The 25,124-nt window shown below is 49.1% G+C and overlaps 1 protein-coding gene across 2 annotated transcripts; it reads right to left on the bottom strand.

The window, feature by feature from the left end:
* Window positions 1-1,027: 1,027 nt before the first annotated feature.
* LOC140735266 (kelch-like protein 24) lies at window positions 1,028-24,799 on the bottom strand. Of its 2 annotated transcripts, XM_073060119.1 has the most exons (9): window positions 24,725-24,799; window positions 20,916-21,603; window positions 19,858-20,044; window positions 17,555-17,701; window positions 16,876-17,004; window positions 15,250-15,426; window positions 8,114-8,260; window positions 5,757-5,922; window positions 1,028-2,717 (listed from the first exon to the last, which is right to left on the bottom strand). In XM_073060119.1, the coding sequence occupies exons 2-9, from the start codon at window positions 21,588-21,590 to the stop codon at window positions 2,576-2,578; spliced, it is 1,770 nt and encodes a 589-aa protein (XP_072916220.1). In that variant the 5' UTR covers window positions 21,591-21,603; window positions 24,725-24,799; the 3' UTR covers window positions 1,028-2,575. The 2 variants fall into 2 exon arrangements, with proteins under 2 accessions (XP_072916220.1, XP_072916222.1); XM_073060121.1 differs by lacking the exon at window positions 8,114-8,260.
* Window positions 24,800-25,124: the final 325 nt, after the last annotated feature.

Here is a 25,124-nt window from a genome sequence, read left to right as displayed (position 1 = left end):
TGGATTGAGCATATGGGGAACAGTAGCTCTGTGGGTGTTTAAAGGATATAAACCACAATACTAGATACGCTGGGGGTTAAAATTGGTTCACTGAAAAACTTTTGCATACAGACCAGTACATTAAGGACAAGGGAAATGCAGAATACAGTATCAGTTACAGGGAAAGTGCAGAACAGGCAGACAAGGTACAAGGTCATGACGAGGTAGACTGCAAGGTCAAGAGTCCCAACTTGTACTAGGGATCTTTCAAGTCTTACAACAAGCAGGAGAGAATCTGTCCTTGAGCCTGCTGGCACTTGTTTTTCGGCTTTAGTGTTGGATTAGACTGTTTAATTGTTATTTTCTTTGCAGCTTAATTAATTACTTGCTTGTATTTATACAACTACTTATATACATGTTAACTGTTTAGTAAGTTTTCTAGTGGTCACAGAACGAATATGCACTTGCTCAATGTGTCCTAGTTGTAACAGCTCTTTGCAAGATCTGGAAAGTTCTTTTGGTATTGCGTTATTTAAATGGGGCTATCTAATTGGTTATGTCCCATCTACACATTTGAAAGGAATGTTTCTTATCTATGGAGTGTAAGGAGGGTTAACCACTTGGTCCACCATCTTTAATCTCCCAATTCTTAGCTACTAAACTTTTGCAGCTCTACATTTCCAACTCCTTGTTCTCTTTACACTTAATAAAATGATTAAATTCAACAAGTTTTATGCCTCTTTCCTGAGTTCCAAAAGAACCTTAGATCAAAAATGTCAGAATCCAACAGAAGATTACAGCAAGATTGCAAAGAAACAGTGAACTGCAAGTGAGAAATTCACTCGTGTTTCTGGAGCTGAAATTCTGTGTTCACTTCCCAAGAATATGGGATTCCATTTCAGGGGTTCCCAACATGGGCTCCACTGACTCCTCGGTTAATGGTAAGGCTCCATGGCATTTACAAAAAAAGGTTGGAACTCTTGGGTTAGATTATCCAAATATTTGCTCTAATTACACACAAACTGAAAGCCATAGATTCACAACTTTATTTAGTTTGGTATACTGAGGTATAAAAGCAGTTTTGCACATTTTATCAGGAGCAGTGGTTTTCTTAAATACCCATAGGGTTATACCTTGAGTTACAGCTGTAAAAAAATTCTTTATTGCTTAAATTCACGATTATATAATCTTTATAAACTTGTGCAACATAATTTGAAACTTCACATGAACACATTTGGAGGTGTAAAATGAGGCAGTTCTCAAACAGTTAATGTCTTAACAGCCTGAGAATACAAGGTAGTGTTCTTCAATTAGCTGACGAGATGATGAGAGAGAGAGAGCACTGTCAAAACTGGTAGGGAATTAAACTGCAACAAGTTTTGCAATAAAACCATCAGAACTCAATGCAAAACTCACCCCAAGGATGCCAGCTTCCTTGTGGAGGTCCAAAGATACTCAGATCATAGCAATTAACCTCTCCCACCATCAGAAAGCTCAACGCATGATATGAGATAAACAGGTTTAATGGGGTCAAGACTTTCATACAGCTGGCTGTGTGGCACCAAGGAGAAACCAAGGTCTTCAAGCAGTGGCTCAGAGATAAGGTGTCAAAGTAGACAGTGACAGTCAATGTCAGACAATCGCAAACTTCATGTACCATCACCCGTCTGGCTGGGTGCAGACCTGAAACCCATTTAAAAAATGGGCAGTATAAAGTTTCTAAAGTAACTGTACCTTCATTAAACTGAACAAATTTAGAAGTTCCCGTGTTTAGAATGGCAAAGAACTTTAAACCATCTGCACAGTGCGAGCTCAAGCACTTGGGTGCAACACACCAAAAGCAGCCTTCAGATCCAAACATTACCGCTGGGGAAAGACTGCGCACTTCTTAAAACAGTCCTCAACCCAGACTTGGCCACTACAAGGTACCAAAATTGACAACGTAGAAAAGTTCAATGTCAGTTCATTATTTTCCTTCAGAAGTCATGGTATCCAAGCGATGAGAAAGCTGAGAGATCTCTGTGCAGACGAGGTAGTTAGAACACCACCCCAATACTTTAGGTTCTATAGAAAACATAGGAGTTTGTTTTATTTAAAAAAGGGCTCCTGCACCAGTCTAATTACAAAAGGCAGAAACGTCAAGGCTAAAGTGCGGACTTCACTATATCTCTCTGATGGAGGGAAGAAATGTTTTACAATAGCCATTTTTTGGTATATCCAAGTATGAATCTGAAGATGCATCTTGTACACACTCAGACCAGAGGCACACAGGAGGGCGGTGAGAACCCACCCTTAGCCAATGAACAGCAAGGGGAAATATTCTCACCACAATGCAAAGTTCAAAGATAAAAGGAATCATACCCATCCCAATCCAGGAACCCCTCCCAAATCCCTTTTGGAACCCATGGAGTTAAATACAGAAGTTGCTGCCCAGGCTGCAAGGGTTGAAAAAAGAGCCCTAAAGTGCTTCTATAAATGGTGGAGAACTGTGGACCTTTTCCAGTGGATGTCAGCTGACCGGATTCTGCAAACTGTACTTGACAACTGTTCTGCAAGATTGTAGACAATGCTCTTTAAGTACAGGTAGAGTTCCCCATCAATCCACAAAAATGCTGGGCCACGTCTCTTTCTGGACCTGCACGGTAACACAACTCAACCAGCTGCGGCTTGCGAGCATCTCTCCAAAGATCTCCCATTTGTCATTTTCTTCATTGTACTGTTCAATGGTGTCATGGTACCTGCAAACGAGAACGGTTAACAGGGTGAAAGCAGAGCTCATCGGGCTGTGGTAAAACTTGTGCAAATAAACCGCAATTAATTTATAAACACAAGAGATTCTGCTGATGCTGGAAACCCACAGTAACACACACTAAATGCTGGAGGAACTCAGCAAGTCGGACAGCATCCATGGAGAGAAATAAACAGTTTCGGGCAGAGATCCTTCATCAGAATTGAAGATCAAGACAGTTTACTCCTCTCCACAAATGCTGCCTGACCTGCTGAGTTCATCTGACGTTTGTGTGTTGCTCTCAATTAAATTATACCTTACCACAAACCTGAACCCGAACATCTTTGGGCCGTGGCAGGAAACCCAGTCACGGGGCGGGGGGAAAGGTACAAACTCCTTACCCACAGCAGGAGGACCGGAGCTCGGGTTACTGGTGTTGTAAAGCATTACACTAACCTCTACACTACCATGCCACTTGGGCTGTTTTCTCCAGAACAGGGGTTCTCGACCTGGAACCCACAGAGCCCTCATTTAACGGTAGGTGGTCCATGGCATAAAATTGGTTGGGAAGCCCTGCTCTCGAGTGTTAGAGGCTGAGAGACAATCTCAGTCAGAATCAGGTTTATCATCACAGGCACTTGTGAAATTTGTTGTTTGTGGTAACAATACAGTACAAAACAAAAAAAATTACTACAAGTTACAATAAAATAAATAAATTGTGCAAAAGAGGAATAGTGAGGTAGTGTTCAGTGACCGTTTTCAGAAATCTGATGGCAGATGGGAAGAAGCTGTTCCTGAATCGTTGAGTGTGTGCCTTCAGACTCCTGTACCTCCTCCCTGATGGTAACAATGAGAAGAGGGCATGTCCTGGGTGGCGAGGGCATTTGTTGATGGATGCCATCTTATTGAGACATCACCTTCTGAAGATGTCCTCAGAGAAAACCCGAGAGGTTTATAAAATTAGGAAAGACGCAGACAGGGTCGTTTTCCGAGAGGGCAAATTTCAAATACCACAGGGCAAAGCTGAGAGAAGAAGCTTTAAAGGTGATTTACAAGGCAAGGAGCACCTTGCAACTCTTCTGGTAGAAAGGTACTCATGGTGGAGATATGTCACACGACATGGCACATAATGTTGATGTATATGAACAGCATTGGTACCTGGATGGTGTTGCCAGGGCTGGAATAACCAGGTGTACGAGGGATTCAGACAGATGAAGAGAGGAAAGGTGTGTTTGAACTCTGGTCAGATAGTTTAAATAGGCATCCTTGTTGGCACAGACATTGTGGGTTGAAGGCTCCTTTCTGTACTGGAATGTTCTATGCTCTATGGATACTGACCGCCCCCCCCCCCCCCAATGTTCTTCTGGGAGGTACAACGTTCTGTAATCAGCCTTGGCTTTGAACCCAGCTGACAGAGGCAGGATGAACAACAAGCCACGGTAGCATAGCGGTTAGCACTTTGAAGTGTTCTGGAGTTCAGAGTTCCATTGCAGTGTTGTCTGTAAGAAGTTTGTATGTTTTCCCATGAACGCATGGGTTTTCCCTGGGAGCGCCAGTTTCTTCCTGCAGTTCAAAGACTTGCTGGTTAGTAGGTTAATTGGTCCGTTATAAATTGTTCTGTGGTTAGGCTTGGTTAAACAGATGGATTGCTGTGTGTTGTGGGTCGACCATGGTCATTGAATCCCAGCTGTCTAAGTGATACACAAACCCGGCCAGTATGATATGGACAGCAAGCTGTGCCTGGGGAGCAGACTCACCCTCTCCATGCACCTGATGAACAGCAGAGACCAATACAGTTTGACACCACAGCATTAAACTCAACTTAGGACTGTCTTAGGCACACCAGCTCCATATTCTTCCCTCGGCCTTTACTCCCAAAGCCTTCCCCATGAGTGGGTATAGCCACAAGGAGCAGAGGTTTGAGATCAGAGTTTTCCTTCTCCAAGATGAGCTGCCAACCACGGCTGACGAACCCCATCTGCCTGAAGTGACTGGCTTGAAGGCGCCTTTGGCCCTTCTGTTGGTAGAAACAGTTCTGCTGGGCTTAGTAGCCAAGTCACACGTGAAGGCCAGGAACTGGATTTGGTTGTCAGGGGTTATCTGAGATGCAGACCATTGGGAGTATTTAATAGGTAGCAGGAACTTTTCACCACTACAGTCTCTGGCCATTAAAACCTTAACGAATCTAACTATATGTATTTGGCTATTAACTGCAGCAGTTATTGGAACACAGAGGTCTATCAGTGATGTGTGAACCCACAAATGAAGGAAATGAGCAGATTGTAGTGGCAGAGACTTCAATACACTCAGTAACTCTCCAGCAGACTGCAGCGTTCATCAAGAACTTCTGTACCATCTGCCACAGCTGGAACTTCCCCGTGCTCAATTCCCATTCCCATGGTCTCCTCGTGCCACAATGAGGCTACCTTCAGGGTGGAGGAGTACCACCTTATATTCCGTCTGAATGCACAAATATCGATTTCTCCTCTGGTAAACATTCCCATTCCTCACTCTGACCCATCACTTCTTCTTCACGTCCCTATCACTTCCCCCAGGTCCCCTCCTCCGTTCCTTTCTCCCATGGTCCACTTTCCTCTCCGATTCCTTCTTCTCCAGCCCTTTACTTTTCCTACCTGCCTGGCTTCACCTGTCACCTTCCTGCTATCCTCCTTCCCCTCCCCCCACCTTTTTATTCTGGCATCTTCCCCCTTCTTTCTGAGTCCTGAAGGGTCTCAGCACGAAACGTTGACTATCCATTCATTTCCATCGATGCTGCCTGACCTGCTGAGTTCCTCCAGCGTTCTGTGTTCTTACATAGCACAGAGTAGATGTTTTACGTTGTCGGGAACAGAACTTTATCACCTGGATTCTGTCTGTATGCATTGCTTAAGTCAGTCTCAAAGCCTCCAAGATTGATTTTTAAGGAAGGCTATGAGATGGAGACAGGAAATCACAGATCAAGTACCATGTTATATAACTCACATCACTTTGACTCATGAGTGGGCCCGTTCTTTAAAACTATGCCTGCTCTTTACGCGGTGATACATACCGATCCCAGCCCTCTTCTCCTCCCATCACATAGATCTTGTCGCCAATCACAGCCACGCCTGGCCGATACCGTCTCTCGTTCATGGGGGCACACATCTTCCACGTGTTGGTCTTGGGGTCGTACTGCTCCACCTTGTCAGTGTTCTCCGTAGAAGCATGCCAGCCGCCTGCGGGAGACACACACCAGATGAAAGATCCTTCAAAAATCAGTTTCCCCATTAGTATAGAGATGGCAACAGTGATGGCAGAGGGCAGAGTCTCCTCTTATTCTCTATTTGCTTAGGGTTACCACACAGAACAGGCTCTTCCAGCCCTTCGAGCTGTGCTGCCCAGCATCCCTCAAATTAACCCTAGTATAATCACGGGACAATTTCAAATGACCAGTACGTCTTCAGACTGTGGGAGGAAACCAGGGCACCCAGAGAAAACCCACACGGTCAACAGGGAGAACTTTACAGGTGTCATTGGAGTTGGACTCTGAACTCAGGTGCAACAGCATCACACTAACCCCCGAGGAGTGATGGAGTTTATTCAGCTCCTGATCGCAATGGAAAGAACTATTACTACTCTAGGGTCAAACCTAACAGATACCATCCTCCAAAAGGAGGGTTCCAAAATCAAGGTTATTGTACAGTTCAACACTGGCCAGCACTGATGGTGTGATGTTCTCTGCGACTTGGACAGCTACTTCCCCTCCGCCATCAAAGGGTTAATGTTTGAGGTGTGTTTGAGGGCTGTGGGCCGATCCTTGGGAGTTTACAAGAATGACAGGGGGATCGCATTGAAACCCATCAAATATTGAAAGGCCTAGATAGAGTGGACATGGAGAGGATGTCTCCTGCAGTGGGCAAGTCCTGGAACAGAGATGAGGAGGAATTTCTTTAGCCAGAGGGCGGTGAATCTGTGGAATTCATTGCCACAGATGGGTGTGGAGACCAAGTCATTGGGTATATTTAAAGTGGAGGTTGACAGATTTTTGATTAGGCAAGATGTCTCAGGTTACAGGGAGAAGGCAGGAGAATGGGATTGGTAAATCAGCCATGATGGAATGGTGGAGCAGACTCGATGGGCCAAATGGCCTAATTCTGCTTGGTATGGGTGAGTTGGGCTAAAGGCTCACTTCCTTGCTATACAAGACCATGCCATAGACACAGGAACAGAATGAGGTCATTCAGCCCATCGAGTCTGCTCCACCATCCCATCGTGGCTGATTATTAACCCTCTCAACCCCATTCTCCTGCCTTTTCGCCATCACCTTACTGAACAAGTACAGGCACACTGCGAGTGTAATGGGAGAAATGCTGGTACCATTTCACCCACTCAAACCGCGGGCACCCACCCGTCCCCCTCCACAGTCAGAACTGTCAGTGTTCCATTCACCCCCTCAAACCACGTACATGCTGACCAGAATTCGCATCTAATCTAGCCCCATTTCCCTGCATGGGTCCATCTCTCTCCAAAACTCTCTTATCCACGTACCCGTACAAATGTCTTTCCAGCACTTTAATTGGACCTGCTTCTACATCATTTTAAGGTGATTAGAGGAAGGTATGGGGTGGGGAATGTCCGAGGAAGGCTTTCCATATGGAGTGGTGGGAGCATGTGCAAGGGATTTGGGGTTTACATGGACGGGAGGGGATCAGCAGGACGCGGGTAATCGGAGGATGCTGTTGTCAGTTGGGCTGCAAGACCCATTTCTGTGCTGTTTCATGACGTCTCCTTCCATCACGGTGGTGTAGCAGTTCACGTAACGCCAGCAGCAAGATTAGAGTTCCAGTCCCGTAAGGAGCTTGTCTGCCTCCGAGAGGACCCCAGCCTTGCCGTAGGGTTTGGAGGCTCATGTCCCTCAATAACCCAGACAGCCATGTTGGCTGGGGTCAGGGCTTTATGGTTTGGCTCTTGGCAGGGTCACCCACGTCAAACAGGTCAGGGCAGAGGTTCAGGGGTTCGGCTCAGGGCTAACAATCCTGACCGTTATGGAAACAGCAATGAGGAATCCTTCCACATTAGAGTGCAATGGCATTCCTGAGTCTCCACCCGGGACTTCCATGACTGACCGTAGTGACAACTGAGAGGATGCTACTGACACGATGAAGGAAGCCCTGAACAGTGCCAGAGTCAAGAGGTTTGTATGTCTCCCCGTGAGTGCATGGATTTCCTCCCATGTTCCTGTAAGAGTTGTGCATTAGGGTCAGTGAGTTGTGGGCACGTTATGTTGGTACCAGAAGCGTGGTGACACTTGTGTGTTGTCCCCAGCTCACCCTCACTGATTTCCGGTGATGATTTTACTGTGCGCACACTAGCTCTGTATGTTTCAATGTACATGTGACAAATAAAGCTGATCTTATCATTCCTTACCAATGACATAGATCTTCCCCTTGAGAACACAGGCAGCAGAACCAGAGCGAGGAATCTGCATTGGCGCCACCTCAGTCCAGGTGTTGGTCTTTGGGTTGTAAACCTGAACCAAGTTCATTCCATCTCCGTCTTCCAGCACTGCTCCCCCTGCACAGTCAGAACCCATCAGAGTCCCATTCACCCAAACCGCGGGCACCAACAGCTCCCCCTGCAGTTAGAACCCATCAGTGTCCCATTCACCCAAACCGCGGACACCGACAACTTCCCCTGCAGTCAGAACCCATCAGTGTCCCATTCACCCAAACCGCGGGCACCGACAGCTCTCCCTGCACAGTCAGAACCCATCAGAGTCCCATTCACCCAAACCGTGGGCAAAGACCGCTCCCCCTACACAGTCAAAACCCATCAGTGTCCCATTCACCCAAACCGCGGGCACCGACAACTTCCCCTGCAGTCAGAACCCATCAGAGTCCCATTCACCCAAACCGCGGGCACCAACAGCTCCCCCTGCACAGTCAGAATCCATCAGTGTCCCATTCACCCAAACCGCGGGCACCGACAGCTCCCCCTGCACAGTCAGAACCCATCAGAGTCCCATTCACCCAAACCGTGGGCACCGACAGCTCTCCCTGCACAGTCAGAACCCATCAGAGTCCCATTCACCCAAACCGTGGGCAAAGACCGCTCCCCCTACACAGTCAAAACCCATCAGAGTCCCATTCACCCAAACCGCGGGCACCAACAGCTCCCCCTGCAGTCAGAACCCATCAGTGTCCCATTCACCCAAACCGTGGGCACAGACCGCTCCCCCTGCAGTCAGAACCCATCAGTGTCCCATTCACCCAAACCGCGGGCACCGACAGCTCCCCCTACACAGTCAGAACCCATCAGAGTCCCATTCACCCAAACCGCGGGCACCAACAGCTCCCCCTGCAGTTAGAACCCATCAGTGTCCCATTCATCCAAACCGCGGGCACCGACAGCTCCCCCTGCAGTCAGAACCCATCAGTGTCCCATTCACCCAAACCGCGGGCACCGACAGCTCCCCCTGCAGTCAGAACCCATCAGTGTCCCATTCACCCAAACCGCGGACACCGACAACTTCCCCTGCAGTCAGAACCCATCAGTGTCCCATTCACCCAAACCGCGGGCACCGACAGCTCCCCCTGCACAGTCAGAACCCATCAGAGTCCCATTCACCCAAACCGCGGGCACCGACCACTCCCCCTGCAGTCAGAACCCATCAGAGTCCCATTCACCCAAACCGCGGGCACCGACAGCTCCCCCTGCACAGTCAGAACCCATCAGTGTCCCATTCACCCAAACCGCGGGCACCGACCACTCCCCCTGCAGTCAGAACCCATCAGAGTCCCATTCACCCAAACCGCGGGCACCGACCACTCCCCCTGCAGTCAGAACCCATCAGTGTCCCATTCACCCAAACCGCGGGCACCGACAGCTCCCCCTGCAGTCAGAACCCATCAGTGTCCCATTCACCCAAACCGCGGGCACCGACCACTCCCCCTGCAGTCAGAACCCATCAGAGTCCCATTCACCCAAACCGCGGGCACCGACAGCTCCCCCTGCAGTCAGAACCCAACAGAGTCCCATTCACCCAAACCGCGGGCACCGACAGCTCCCCCTGCAGTCAGAACCCATCAGTGTCCCATTCACCCAAACCGCGGGCACCGACAGCTCCCCCTGCAGTCAGAACCCATCAGTGTCCCATTCACCCAAACCGCGGGCACCGACAGCTCCCCCTGCAGTCAGAACCCATCAGTGTCCCATTCACCCAAACCGCGGGCACCGACCATTCCCCCTGCACAGTCAGAACCCATCAGTGCCCATTCACCCAAACCGCGGGCACCGACAGCTCCCCCTGCAGTCAGAACCCATCAGTGTCCCATTCACCCAAACCGCGGGCACCGACAGCTCCCCCTGCAGTCAGAACCCATCAGAGTCCCATTCACCCAAACCGCGGGCACCGACAGCTCCCCCTGCAGTCAGAACCCATCAGTGTCCCATTCACCCAAACCGCGGGCACCGACAGCTCCCCCTGCAGTCAGAACCCATCAGTGTCCCATTCACCCAAACCGCGGGCACCGACAGCTCCCCCTGCAGTCAGAACCCATCAGTGTCCCATTCACCCAAACCGCGGGCACCGACAGCTCCCCCTGCAGTCAGAACCCATCAGTGTCCCATTCACCCAAACCGCGGGCACCGACAGCTCCCCCTGCAGTCAGAACCCATCAGAGTCCCATTCACCCAAACCGCGGGCACCGACAGCTCCCCCTGCAGTCAGAACCCATCAGTGTCCCATTCACCCAAACCGCGGGCACCGACAGCTCCCCCTGCAGTCAGAACCCATCAGTGTCCCATTCACCCAAACCGCGGGCACCGAAAACTTCCCCTGCAGTCAGAACCCATCAGTGTCCCATTCACCCAAACCGCGGGCACCGACCATTCCCCCTGCAGTCAGAACCCATCAGTGTCCCATTCACCCAAACCGCGGGCACCGACAGCTCCCCCTGCAGTCAGAACCCATCAGTGTCCCATTCACCCAAACCGCGGGCACCGACCATTCCCCCTGCACAGTCAGAACCCATCAGTGTCCCATTCACCCAAACCGCGGGCACCAATCACGCCCCTTGCAGTCAGAACCCATCAGTGTCCCATTCACCCAAACCGCGGGCTCCCTCTGCAGTCGGAATCTGCCAGTGTTCCAGTTAGATAGACCGTCTTACTCCCTCTCCCACAAATCCAGGAGTTCAAATACAAACCCCATTTTCAGAAAAGTTGGGATATTTTCCAAAATGCAATAAAAACAAAAATCTGTGATATGTTAATTCACGTGAACCTTTATTTAACTGACAAAAGTACAAAGAAAAGATTTTCAAAAGTTTTACTGACCAACTTAATTGTATTTTGTAAATATACACAAATTTAGAATTTGATGGCTGCAACACACTCAACAAAAGTTGGGACAAAGTTAAAATAAGATTGAAAAGTGCACAGAATATTCAAGTAACACCGGTTTGGAAGACTCCACATTAAGCAGGCTAATTGGTAGCAGGTGAGGTATCATGACTGGGTATAAAAGTAACGTCCATCAAAGGCTCAGTCTTTGCAAGCAAGGATGTGTCGTGGCTCACCCCTTTGTGCCAAAATTCGTGAGAGAATTGTTAGTCAGTTCAAAAGGAACATTTCCCAACGCAAGATTGCAGAGAATTAAGGTCTTTCTACATCTACAGTGCATAATATTGTGAAAAGATTCAGAGAATTCAGAGACATCTCAGTGCGTAAAGGGCATGGTCGGAAACCACTGTTGAATGCGCGTGATCTTCGAGCCCTCAGGCGGCACTGCCTAAGAAACCGACACGCTACTGTGACAATTATAGCCACCTGGGCTCGGGAGTACTTCGGAAAACCATTGTCACTTAACACAGTCCGTTGCTGCATCCAGAAATGCAACTTGAAACTGTATTACGCAAGGAGGAAGCCATACATCAACTCTATGCAGAAACGCCAGCGAGTTCTCTGGGCCCGAGCTCATCTCAGATGGACCGAAAGACTGTGGAACCATGTGCTGTGGTCAGTTGAGTCCACATTTCAGCTAGTTTTCAGAAAAAACGGGCGTCAGGTTCTCCGTGCCAAAGATGAAAACGACCATCCTGATTGTTATCAGCGAAAGGTGCAAAAGCCAGCATCTGTGATGGTATGGGGGTGCATCAGTGCCCACGGCATTGGAGTTGTATGTATGTGAAGGTAACATTGACTCTGAGGCGTATATTAGGATTTTAGAGAGACATATGTTGCCTCAAGGCATCGTCTCTTCCCGGGACGTCAATGCTTATTTCAGCAGGACAATGCCAGACCACATTCTGCACGGGCTACAACAACGTGGCTTTGTAGACACAGAGTGCGTGTGCATGACTGGCCTGCTGCCAGTCCAGATCTATCTCCTATTGAAAATGTATGGCGCATCATGAAGAGGAGAATCAGACAACGGAGACCACGGACTGTTGAGCAGCTGAAGTCTTATATCAAGCAAGAATGGACAAAATTTCCAATTGCAAATCTACTACAATTAGTATCCTCAGTTCCAAAACGATTAAAAAGTGTTATTAAAAGGAAAGGTGATGTAACACAATGGTAAACATGCCTCTGTCCCAACTTTTGTTGAGTGTGTTGCAGCCATCAATTTCTAAATTTGTGTATATTTACAAAATACAATTAAGTTGGTCAGTAAAACTATTGAAAATCTTTTCTTTGTACTTTTGTCAGTTAAGGTTCACGTGAATTAACATATCACAGATTTTTGTTTTTATTGCATTTTGGAAAATATCCCAACTTTTCTGGAAATGGGGTTTGTACATCTTTGCGCTTTTAACTGCAGGATATGGACCCAGACAAGAACGTGTGGGCTATCTGAAGCTGCAGATGTTGCAGGCAAACAGGAACAGCTTTGAAAGGAATCAACTGCTCTGCGAGTGAAAATCGTTGCTTTGCTGGCCTCTAGTGCACAACGTTCTGTTACAACAATGGATGAACTTGTAACCCTTCCTGGGCAGCACCCTCGCTTCTTGCCCCCACTGGACATTCAGTTCTCACCTGCACTGCCGGGTCTCTGTCAGCCACACCCCGGTGCACTGCTTTGACAGACAGGCTGAAGCAAGTGAGGGAGACCAGACGATCTCAGACCCAGTGAGACAGGGATGTGCCAGTGAAACTCTGGGGGCGAGATCCAGCGGTGCAGTAGGAACGTGTTTCTGCAACACTTCGTGGAGAGCGAAGGGCACAAGGCACAGAGGTCAGTCGTCCAGCGTAACAGAGGAGGACCGCAGTTGTCATGGCTACTTGCTCCACTGGACCCGGACTTCCGAGGTTGAGAGAGTGCAACGGCTTTTCCACTTTAAAAACTCCCGCTCTGTTCACATTTCAGAGGAATAGAACAGTCTAACCTTCATCATTGAACAACCAGTCAGTCACTAAACTCCCTGACCAACAGACTGTAATTTGCAAAGACAGGCAGCAACAAATCGGTCACAATTATCCTCAAAATAAGGCTGTGTCCTCTGTCCCTTACTCTATTGCTGGACACAACACTGTACGATCAAATCCCGCTCCGATTCCAGCCACAACCATGGTGGTCTGCAGTTCAAATTACAACGAGTCACTGCAGGAGTGTTTCTTTAGGTTGTTATAGTGGGGACAAGCTCCCACTACCTATTAAATGCTCCCAATGGTGTGTGTCTCAAACAGCCTCTGACAACCAAGTCCAGCTCCTGGCCTTCATGCGTGCCTTAGCTACTAAGCCTGGCGGAACCGTTTCTACTGACAGGAGAAGGGGCAAAGGTGGGTTACTGGTGCTGTAAGCCAGTCACTTCGGGCCAATATGGCTTGTCAGCTGTGGTTGGCAGCTCATCTATGAGAAGGAAATCTCTGATCTCAAACCTCCGCCGTCTTGTGGCTATACCCATTCAAGGGGAAGGCTTCGGTAATCCTGAGAGAAACTCTGGAGCTGGATTCCCTGTGGCAGTCCTACGTTGCGTTCAACGCTGACTGGCGACTCCTGCGACACTGCCAAGCTGTATCGGGCTCTGCCGTTCCTTTGGATTCATTGCCTGCTGCGTGGGCGACAGCTTGCTCTGCACGTGTCCTGACCTACCCAGGACAGCCAGGATGCAACGTCCATGGCCGACCCTGACCAACAGAGGGCCTCATGAGATAGAGACTTAGCAACACGGTGTCATGATCTCACCTTCCCTTCAATGTCAGCAAAACACGGCCAAGACAGGTCAACAGCACCGATGTCCTCGGGAAGTTAAACAAATTCAGCATATCCCCGTTGACCCTTGCCAAATTTTAAATCCACCTATCACAGAAAGCATCCCATGCAGGTGCGTTACAGCTTGGTACGGCAACTGCTTTGCCCGGGACCTCGAGAAACCGCAGAGTTGCAGACACAGCTCGACACATCACAGAAACCTGCCTCCCCTCCACGGACTCTCAGTAAAGCAGCCCCCACCCACCCGGACACTCTCTCTTCTCCCCCTCCCATCGGCAGAAAATACAGAAGCCTGGAAGCTCTCCCCACCAGGCTCAAGCACAGCTTCCATCCCACAAACTCCTGACCCCTCAACCCACCTCATTTTGATCTTGTGCCAGATTGTCTACCTGCACTTCCCCTGTAGCTTAATTCCACATTGTTACTGCTTTCCCTTGTTCTGTGTAATGATCTCATCTGTGTGACCGGTCTGCAAGCTTTCCCACTGTATCTCAGTGATCTGACAATAATAAACCATTACCAACATCCTGTCATGTATTGTGGCACACGGAATCCTCCTACACACTCCCCTGGGATGGGTGGAGTCATTCTCCCAGGGTGGAAAGGTCAAATTCCAGAGGGCAGAGATTTAAGGTTCAAGGGAGATGTGTGGGGTAAGTTTTGTTTCAGTAGAAGTTTGGATGCCTGGAACACACTGCCAAGGAGTTATAGAATCACATGATACAGTCCCTTCGGCCCACAATGTTGTGCCAACCATTGAACCCATTCTTAGATCAGACTAATCCTTCCCTCCTACATAGCCCTCCATTTTTCTAACATCCAAATGCCCAACGGTCTATTACGTGTCCTTAACGTATTTTCCTCTACCACCCCACCACCCCTGGCAGAGCAATCCACACACCCACCTCTCTCTTTAAAGAAAAAATCCACTTCTGACACCCCACGTTTTCTTCCAAACACTTTAAAGTTATGCCTGTTCCCACATTGGCCATTTCCACCCTGTGGAAAGTCTCTGGCTGTCCACTCAGTCTGTGCTTCTTGTACACCTCAATCAAGTCACCTCTCATCCTTCTCTCCAAAGAGAAAAGCCCCAACTCACTCAACCGGTCCTCTCTCATCCAGGCAGCATCTTGGTAAATCTCCTCCGCACCCCCTCTAAAGCTCCCACGTCCTTCCGATGATGAGGCGATCAGAACTGAACACAATACTGCAAGTGTGTTCTAACCAGGGTTTTATAGAGGTACAGTATTAATCGTCAACCCAATCCCCTGAATGATAAAGACCAACGCCTGGGAGCAGGCAGTTACCTCAAGCAGCAAGCCGGCTTGGGCTCGAACTCCACCCTTACCTGCTACGTACAAGAGACCTTTGAATGCTACAACAGCAGGGCTGGTCACTGCAATCTTCATGGAAGCCAGGAAACGCCAGGAGTTGGTGCGTGGGTTGTAACACTCGATGGAGTCCAGCCTGGAAGTTCCTTCCCATCCACCTACTGCAAACACGTAGCCGTCAAGCATGGCCAGGCCTGAGGGAGGGAAGGTGCCAACATCGGTACTCGAGATTCCGCAGATGCCAGAAATCCAGAGCAACACACCCACATAAAGAGCAGCAAGTTAGTGTAGTGGTCAGCTTAATCTTTACACTACCAGTGGCCCCAGTTCAATTCCCACCGCTGTCTGAAAGGAGTTTGTACGTTCACCCTGTGACCACACGGACGTCCCGGTTTCCTCCCACTGTCCAAACACGTACCGGTTGGTAGGTTAATCGGTCAGTATAAATTGTCCTGTGATTAGGTGAGGGTTAAATCGGGGGTGGCTGGGCAGTGAGGCTCAAAGGGCCGGAAAGCCCTGCTCCACACTATCTCATTCAATAAACAAAATGCTGGAGGAACTCAGCAGGTCAGGCAGCTGCTGGAGTCAACGTTTCAGGTAAAGACCCTTCATCAGGCCGGGAAAGGAAGGGGGCAGAAGGCAGGATACGATGGTGGGGTGAGGGGGAGGAGAACCAGCTGGCAGATCAGACCAGCTGAGGGGGAAGGTGGGGGGGGGGGGTGAAGTAAGAAGCTGCAAGGTGATTGGTGGAAGAGGCAAATGGCTGAAGGAAGAGGAGTCTGATTGGCGAGAGAAAGGAAAGGAGGGCACTAGAGGGAGATAATGGGCAGGTGTGGAGAAGCAGGGTGAGGGGAGGTGTGTGTGTGGTGGGGGGGGTGTGGGGGGGGGAAGGTGTGTGTGTGTGTGGGGGGGGTGTGGGGGGGGGAAGGTGTGTGTGTGTGTGGGGGGGGTGTGGGGGGGGGAAGGTGTGTGTGTGGTGGGGGGGTGTGGGGGGGGGAAGGTGTGTGTGTGTGTGGGGGACCAGAATGGGGAATGAAAAAAGAAAGGAGGAGGAAGAGAAAATAATCAGAATAGGGAAATCAATGTTCATGCTATCAGACCGGAAGCTACACAGGCAGAATACGAGATGTTTTTCCAACTTGAGTTTGGCCTCATCGTCACAGTGAACGAACGGGAATGGAGAGTCAAATTGAAAAAGGTGACCACCAGGAGATTCACCCTTTTGCAGCAGACAGAGCAAAGGTTCTCTACGAAGCAGGTCCCTAATCTACCTTGGGTCTCACTGACGTAGAGGAAACCACCCCAGGAGCAACAGATACAGCAGATGACACCAAAAGACTCAGAGGTGAAGATTGCCTCACCTGGAAGGAATGTTTGGGGTTAGAATGGAGGGGAGGGAGGTGGTGAACAGGCAGGTGCAGAACTTGTGCTACTTTCAGGTCAGGGTGGAGATTAGGGGAGATGAGTGCATAAGGGAGTCATGGAGAGAGCAATTCCTGCAAAAAGCAAGGATAGACAAAGATCCGTACTCTACAAAGCCCCCACCCACCTGGACAGTCTCCCTTCTCCCGTCCCGTCGGCCAGATTACCCACCCAGACAGTCTCTCCTCTGCCCCGTCCCATCAGGTTGTTGCGCCCATTACCCAGTTCAGAGCGAGCCACGTTCATTGGGAACATCTCGTGCCACATGTTATAGCAGGGGTCATAACGCCACATGTCCTTGCTGGCAGATCCATCGGGGTACTCGCCTCCAGCCACATACAGTGTGTTACCTGTGCAGAGTGAGAAAATGGCTACCGTTACTGTCCGAGTACCTGGTCACCTGCCTACGGGACAGATACAGAGACTATTTACAAGGATGTTGCCCGCACTTGGGGAACTAAGTTTAGGGAAAGGTTGAACAGGTTAGGACTTTAGACCCTGAAGAACGAGGGGAGATTTGGGAGAGATATTCACACTTATGAGGAGTCTAGATAGGGTAAATGGTGTTTTTCAGAGGTTGGCTGAGGCTAGAGCTAGAGGTCATGGGTTAAGGGTGAAAGGTGAAATATTTAAGTGGAACCTGTTCACTCAGAGGGTGGTGAGAATGTGGAACGAGCTGCCAGCAGAAGTGGGTTTGATTCCAACACTTAAGGAAAGTTTGGACAAGTTGGGCCAAAGGGCCAGTTCCCACATTGTGGTGGGGGGGGTGGGGGGGAGTGGTTGGAGATGAGAGACTGATGGGAGAGGGTACGGACCCAACCCAATTGGTCAAACACACTCTTTGGTGGGTCATCGCAAAGCAGTTACCAAATGAAAGGTGGTTCTTCAGCCCCAGCCTACCTGACGCAACCAGCCCGTGTTTACTGATGGCAAAGGGCAAACAAGACAGACATTTCCATTCACGGCCAATGGGGTCGAAGGATTCCACACACCGCAGAACCACCTTGTCATCTTCCCCGCCAGCCACGACGATCACTTCGTTTATCCCTGCAAAACACAAAACACTGGCTCCAATGGAGGTTCACCCCACCACAGCGGATGTGGACCTCCTGGGGGTGGGGGGGGGGGGGGTCCCTTAACCACTGCAGCCAATACCCAGCCGGTGTACAGCCAATGGGCGCTACAGAAATGCAGTTACTGTTGCAACATTGGAATTTAAAACTAGATCAGTTAAAGCTGCCAGCAGAATCAAAGACCCCACCCACTCCAGGCTCTCTCTCCTCTCCCCTCCCATCGGGCAGAAGATACAAAAGCCTGAAAGCTCGTCCCACCAGGCTCAAAGATAAGCCTCTGCTCCACTGTTATCAAAGGCCTCCCAGTACAATAAAATGGATTCTTCACCTCACCATCTATCTCGTTATGATATTGCATTTTATTGTTTCCCTGCATTGCCCTATCTTTGTAGTTGTTGCACTGTATTCTGCATCATTACTGTTTTACCTTGTTCGATCTCAATGCACTGTTGTAATGATCTGATCTGTGTGAAGTGTGCAAGACAAGCTTCTCACTGTACCTCTGTACACGTGACAACAGCTAACCAATGCCAGAAGACCCGCATGCCATGAAATTCTTTGCTTGTGCGAAGCGTAGTACACATGATAAAAAGACATACGACAATAAATATTGTTGGGTACCATAACATCATTACAGCTCAGGGCAGAGTTCAGAGTTTAAATCCAGTGTCCTCTGTAAGGAGTCTCTATGTTCTCCCTGTGAACTGTGTGGATTTCCTCCAGGTGCCCGGGTTTCCTCCCACAGTCCAAAAGATTACCGATTAGTACGTAACTGGTCACTGTAAATCATCGTGTGATTAGGCTAGGATTAAATCAGGGCGACTAGGATTAACTCAAAGTGCAGAACAGTGCACAGATTGTAGTGTTGTCTCAAATAGCGCCTCTGCTTCCTTACAAGTTTGCAAAGATTTGGCATGTCATCTGAAGCTTTGACAAACTTCTATAGATGTGTGGTGGAGAGTATACTGACTGGCTGCATCACAGCCTGGTATGGAAACACCAATGCCCTTGAACAGAAAGTAGTGGATACGGTCCAGTCCATCGTGGATAAATCCCTCCCCACCACTGAGCACATTGAGCATTGTCACAGGAAAGCAGCATCCATCAGGGGCCCCCACCATCCAAGGCCTCCTCTCCTCGCTGCTACCATCAGGAAGGAGGTACAGGAGCCTCAGGACTCACCCCACCAGCTTCAGGAACAGTTACTACCCCTCAACCATCGGGCTCCTGAACCATGGGTAGGGGGTGGGAGGGCAAGAAAGAGGGCAAGATAACTTCACTCACCCCATCACTGAACTGTTCCCTCAAACTATGGACTCACTTTCAAAGACCCTTCATCACCTGTTCTTGATAGTTATTGCTTATTTATTTATTATTATTTTATATTAGCACAGTTTGTTGTCTTTTACACACCGGCTGTTTGTCTGTCCTGTTGGGTGCAGTCTTGCACTTACTGTGAATGCCCACAAGAAATTAATATCAGGGTGACATACGTACTTTGAGAATAAACTCACTCTAACCAGTGTGTGGTTGCTCAATACTATGTACCACAGCTCCATCATGGGCACTGGCCTCCCCAGCGTCGAGGACTCCTTCAGAAGGTGATGCCTCAAGGTGGTAGCATCCATTATTAACAACCCCCATCACCCAGGACTTGCCCTCTACTCATTGCCACCATCAGATAGGAGGTACAGAAGGTCAAAGACACACACTCAGCGATTCAGGAACAACTTCTTCCCCTCCGCCATCCGATTTCTGAATGGACATTGAACCCATGAATACTATCTCACTATTTTTTTTCCAGTTTTTGCTAGCAGAGGCAAGGAAAACCTTGCATTTCCACCTCACCATCGGAATGTACAGTGTATTTTATGTACGGCACCGTACTGCTGCGGCAAATCAAATTCCCGAGATACTGTACGTCAGTGGTTCTGAAGGTCCCATTCCCCATCAAAACTGGGTCCATGTGCAACATCCTTTGACCAGATTATACAGAACTGGGAGCTTGCTTTGCACACATTTCAGTGTCTCACCTGATACCTTACAGGCTGGGGAAGGAGCTATACAAATGCACAATCTAGGGATGGGTTGTGGGGGAGCGGTTTGGGACGCAGCCATTCCAGCGTTCACCTGTTGACCTCCGCGGCCTGGTCCTGGGGCCGAAGATCTCGCCTCGCCGATCTTGTAGCAACAGGTAGTCCTTGGCCTCTGCGATCAGTCGCTGGCACGGGAGAGAGTCGTGGATAACACTCTGGGGTTCGATGACATCGTGGATGTAGTACGGACTGATCAAGGGCAAGCGAACATGCTCCAAGATCTGAGGAGGAATTGCACTGTAAGTTATGCACAGTTTATGCTAATTTATGTTAATTTACACCTCATTACCATGTCATTACTGTGTTGCTGTTGTTAAAAGCCAATTTTCAGTGCCTTTATACCATATACATATAGGGCCTTCAAGACGATAAACTTGAACTTGTGGCTGGTCTGTCCCTCCTCCCCCTATAGACTCTCCTTCCCACCTTACAGAAGTCACAGCACCCTCTCTGTCTATCCATTACCAGCCACAAGACCATTAAACATAGATGCACATAGATGGGCCATTCAGCCCATCAAGTCTGCTCCAATATTCCATTGAGGCAGATTTACTATCCCTCTCAACCCCATTCTCCTGACTTCTCTCCATAATCTTTGACACTCTGACTAACCAAGAACCTATCAACCTCCACTTTAAAAATGCCCAATGACTTGGCCTCTCAGCTGTCCAGAGATTGTCCTCCCTCTGGCTAAAGAAATTCCTCATTTCTGTTCTAAAAGGAAGCCCCTCTATTCTGAGGCTGTGCCCTCTTGATCAGAGACAGTCCCAGTATAGGAAACATCCTCTCCCCACCACTGTCTAGGCCTTTTGATATTTTGTGGTCTCAGCCCAAAATGTTAATGGCTCATCTCTCTTCAGACACTGCCTGGCCCACTGAATTCCGGTACGTAGACAGGAAAGGCCTAGATTAGGGGTTCCCAACCTGGGGTCCACAGACCCCCAGGTTAATGGCAGGGGTCCAGGGCATATAAAAACAAACAAAAAAAAAATTTAAATCAGGAAGCCTTGGCTTAGTGGGACTAACTGGGTCAATCAGGACCTATCAGGCCAAAAGACTCCAAGTATAGCAGAAACACCCTCCTCCACTCACCTTCTCAAAGACAAGTTTCCTCGATTGGTCCCTCTCCAGCCAGAGGAGCACAGCGTCGAAGACCATCTCCTCCCGGGAGACGTTGAGGTCGTCGCTGGAGATGATCTGGGCCAGCTTCTCAGCAGAGAGAGCGAGAAATTCCTCCTGCGTGCGGACGGCACAGAAGTGGTGAAGGATGTAGGCCAGGCTCTTGGCCTGCAGCTCATCGCAGGAGTGGGCCTCAGCAAAGCAGTGGATGCCCACACAGTTGGTCTCGTCCATCTGCCGCTCCAGGAACTGGCAGCAGGCCTCCCTCACCGGGCCGATGTCCAGGAGGTTCGCGGCGGCCAGAAGGCCCTGGACGTTAGAGCCGGAGATGCGCACCCGGCCAGAGTAGCAGTAGCCCAGCAGTAGGCCCACCATCTGCGGCTCCAGCCCGTTGACCGCCACACGTTCCTGCCGCGACTCCTGAAACCCCACCGAAAACATGGCCCGGAAGTAGGAGCTGGAGGAAGCCAACACGATGCGGTGACAGGGGAACTCCTGCCCCCCGCAGCACAGTGTCACATCGCAGAACGTCCGCTTCTGCCACAGGCTGTGGAGACCCTCCAGCACCCTGCCCGAATGGCCTGGCTCCTGGAAGTCACAGCCCTCGACCTCCGTGTGGTCCATCGTGTCCACTGCGGTCAAATCCATGTTGCCCGCTTCCCTAGAACCGGAGAGAGGAAAATTGGCTTTAACACCCTCTGAGGCTTTAGAAGGCATCCGGCAGACCACCCCTGGTGTACTGAAATCGGATTTGGGCCCCTTATTTTTTATTTGCAGTTATTTCATAAATAACACTATTCTTTGCATTTCTGGTTAGATGCTAACTGCATTTCATTTGGCTTTGTACCTGTACTCGGCACAATGACAATAAAGTTGAATCTAATCTCATCTTATCTGAAAAAAGGATATGCCGGCATTGAAGAGGGTCCAGAGGAGGTTCACAAGAATGTTCTCAGGAATGAAAGGGTTAATGTATGAGGAGCACTTGATGTCTCAGGGACTGTACTCGCTGGAGTTTAGAAGAATGATGGGGGGGGGGGGATCTCACTGAAACCTACTGAATATTGAAAGAGCTCAACAGAGAGGATGTTATAGTGGGGAAGTCTAAGGCCAGAGGCACAGCCTCAGGACACCCTTTCAGAACAAGATGAGGATGACTTTCTTTAGCCAGAGGGTGGTGAATCTGTGGAATTCACTGCCACACATGGCTGTAGAGGCCAGGTCATTAAGTATATTTAAAGTGATAGATTCTTGATTAGTCAGGATGTCAAAGGTTACGGGGAGAAGGCAGGAGAATGGGTTGAATGGAATAATAAAATCAGCCACGATGGAGTGACAGAGCAGCTTTGATGGGCTGAATGGCCTAATTAATCCCCGTTGCCTTGGGGCCATTAGTCATAGGAGCAGAATTAAGCCATTCATCCCTTTGACTCTCCCACTAAAGGAAACATCCTCTCCACATCCACTATCTGGGCCTTTCAGTATTCAATAGCTTTCAAAGTTCAGAGTAAATTTATTATCAAAGTACATAAATGTCACCATTTACAACCCTGAGATTAATTTTCTTGCTGTATATTCAATAAATCTATAATAGAATAATAACCATAGTAGAATCAATGAAAGACTGTACCAACTTGGGTTTTCAACCAGTGCGTAAAATACAAACTGTACAAATACTAAAAATAAGAAATAAATAAACAATAAGTATCAAGAATATGAGATGAAGGGTCCTTGAAAGTGAGTCCATGGGTTATGGGAACAGTTCAGTGATGGGACAAGTGAGGTTAAGTGAAGAGCCTGATGTTTGAGGGGTAATAACTGTTCCTGAACCTGGTGGTGTCCTGAGGCTCCTGTACCTCCTTCCTGAAAACAGCAGCAAGAAGACAGCATGTCCTGAGTGGTGGGGGTCCTTGATGATGGAGACTGCTTTCCTGTGACAGCGTTTCATGTAGATGTGTTCAATGGTGGGGAGGGTTTTACCCGTGACTACCTTTTGTAGGATTTTCCATACACGGGTATCAGTGATTCCACAGCAGGCTGTGATGCAGCCAGTCAGAACACATCTACAGAAATTTGTCAAAGTTTGAGATGTCACGCTGATTTTTCACAGTCTCCTAAGGAAGTAGAGGTACTGCCGTTCTTTCTTCGTAATTACATTTACACGCAGGGCCCAGGACAGGTCCTCCGAAATAACACCAAGGAATTCAAAGTTGCTGACCCTCCCCACCTCTGATTCCCTGATGAGGACTCCAGTTTCCTCCTCCTGTAGTCAATAACCATCTCCCGGGTCAAACCCTCCCCTCCCACACCTCATACATTAACCCTTCCATTCCTGGGGATCACTCTTGAGAACCTCCCTTGGAGCCTCTCCAATGGCAGAAATCCTTTCAGCCGAGGAGCCCAAAGCTGCTCACAATACTCCAAGTGCAGTCTGACCAATACCTTACAAAACCACAGCATTACATCCTTGCTGTTATAGTCCAGTCCTCTCAAAATGAATACTAACATTGCATTTACCTTCCTCACCACCGACTCAACCCACAAGTTAAGCTTCAGGGAATCCTGCACGAGGATTTTGGCCCCTTTGCCCCTCGGAATTTTTAATTTCCCCCCTTTATAAGATGGTCTTTATTCCCTGCACCACAGTGCCTGCCTGTACACTTCCTGACAAAGTACCCCATCTGCCACTTCTTTGCCCATTCTCCCAATCTGTCCACATCCTTCGGCAGGCTCCCTGCCTCCTACGTCACTTTAGGGACCCACAGAGACAGTGTTATTTGCAATACAAGGGTTCTTTATTCCAATGAAGCCGCTCAGTTTAAGACCTGATACAACACAAAGCAGACAAGCCTAAGACAATGGCACTTTCACTCAGCATTAATGAGCCAGAGGCAGCACGTGGGGGGACGAGAAACTAAATTCAAATTTATTATTAAAGTACATTTATGGCATCATATATAACCCTGGGCTCTTTTCTTACGGGCATTCGTGCTAAATAGAAACACAACAGAATCAACGAGAAACGCACATGACAAGACAAACTGTGCAAAAGATATCAGACTGCAAACTCAGAAAAGAATAAAAAACTAAATCATGATAAACAAAAAAGCAATGAATATCGACAACGTGAGGTGAAGGGGCCTTGAAAGCGAGTCCACAGGTTGTGGAACCAGTTGAGTGCTGGGGTGAGTGAAGTTATCCACGCTGATTCATGAGCCTGATGGTTGAGGTTCCTGAACCTGCTGGTGTGGGACCCGAGGCTCCTGTACCTCCTGCCCGAGAGCAACATCTCGGGTCGGAACTGGGGACTGGCGGTCAGGGGTGAAGGGGAACTGCTGCTCAGACACGCAGCGCTGAAAGACAGCGAGAGACGGGGGACGAGCAGCCGGCGTTCGCTGACACAGCGAAGTAGACACACTATCGATAGCCGCCGGAGATCGGTGCAGGTCCGCGGTCACTCCCCCGCAGAACCACACACCCCCTTCCAATACAGAAGCTCCCTCCCGCCCAGTACATGTATTTCACCGGCTCTCGAGTTATGTACGGAAACTTTGTCCTCCTCTTTGCAACAATAAACGCAAGTTAAAAAGTTGTTCATTGAAACAGAGACAGCGCCCACAGAAAACAGACGTCCCGCAACCCATGCTGACACTCTGTCAGTCCCGGGTAGCCGGGGCAACTGTCAATCAACTAGTCCCAGGGACCAGGGGCAACTGTCAATCAACTAGACCCAGGGACCGGGGCAACTGTCGGTCACTCAGTCACCCCCACACCGCACCTACCTGCGCTTCCTCACAATAAAAACTCTGTCCGGAAGCGGAAACCACAGTCCAGACTTTTATTTCCGCCAATTTGGCACCACCCAATGCAGCACCTGGGGGAGGGGGCTTTGCAAAAGTTAAAGCTGAGTTGTTGGTGTTCGATTCAGGCCTTGGGTCTCTTTTCCAGCTTTGCGAGTGACCCAGTTAGCCCCGCGCACTGTGCAAAGTTTCCTTCTTCAAACGTGTATCCAATCATCTGCCCGAAGCGTCCTTTAAGGCAATGCATTAACTGTACAGAAAAGGGAGTGTACACTTAAAATTACTAAAACGTATACATTTATTTAATCTGTACGCAAGATTAATATAGTGCGGTCCTAACTCAGGGCTTCGAACCGAAATTCCTCCCAAAGGCGCTGCTCGC

This window comes from Hemitrygon akajei, chromosome 11, assembly GCF_048418815.1.
Source record: "Hemitrygon akajei chromosome 11, sHemAka1.3, whole genome shotgun sequence".
In the NCBI taxonomy this organism is placed as follows: domain Eukaryota; kingdom Metazoa; phylum Chordata; class Chondrichthyes; order Myliobatiformes; family Dasyatidae; genus Hemitrygon; species Hemitrygon akajei.
Note: the sequence above shows the minus strand (reverse complement) of the source record. Positions and strands in the feature narration are given on the sequence as shown.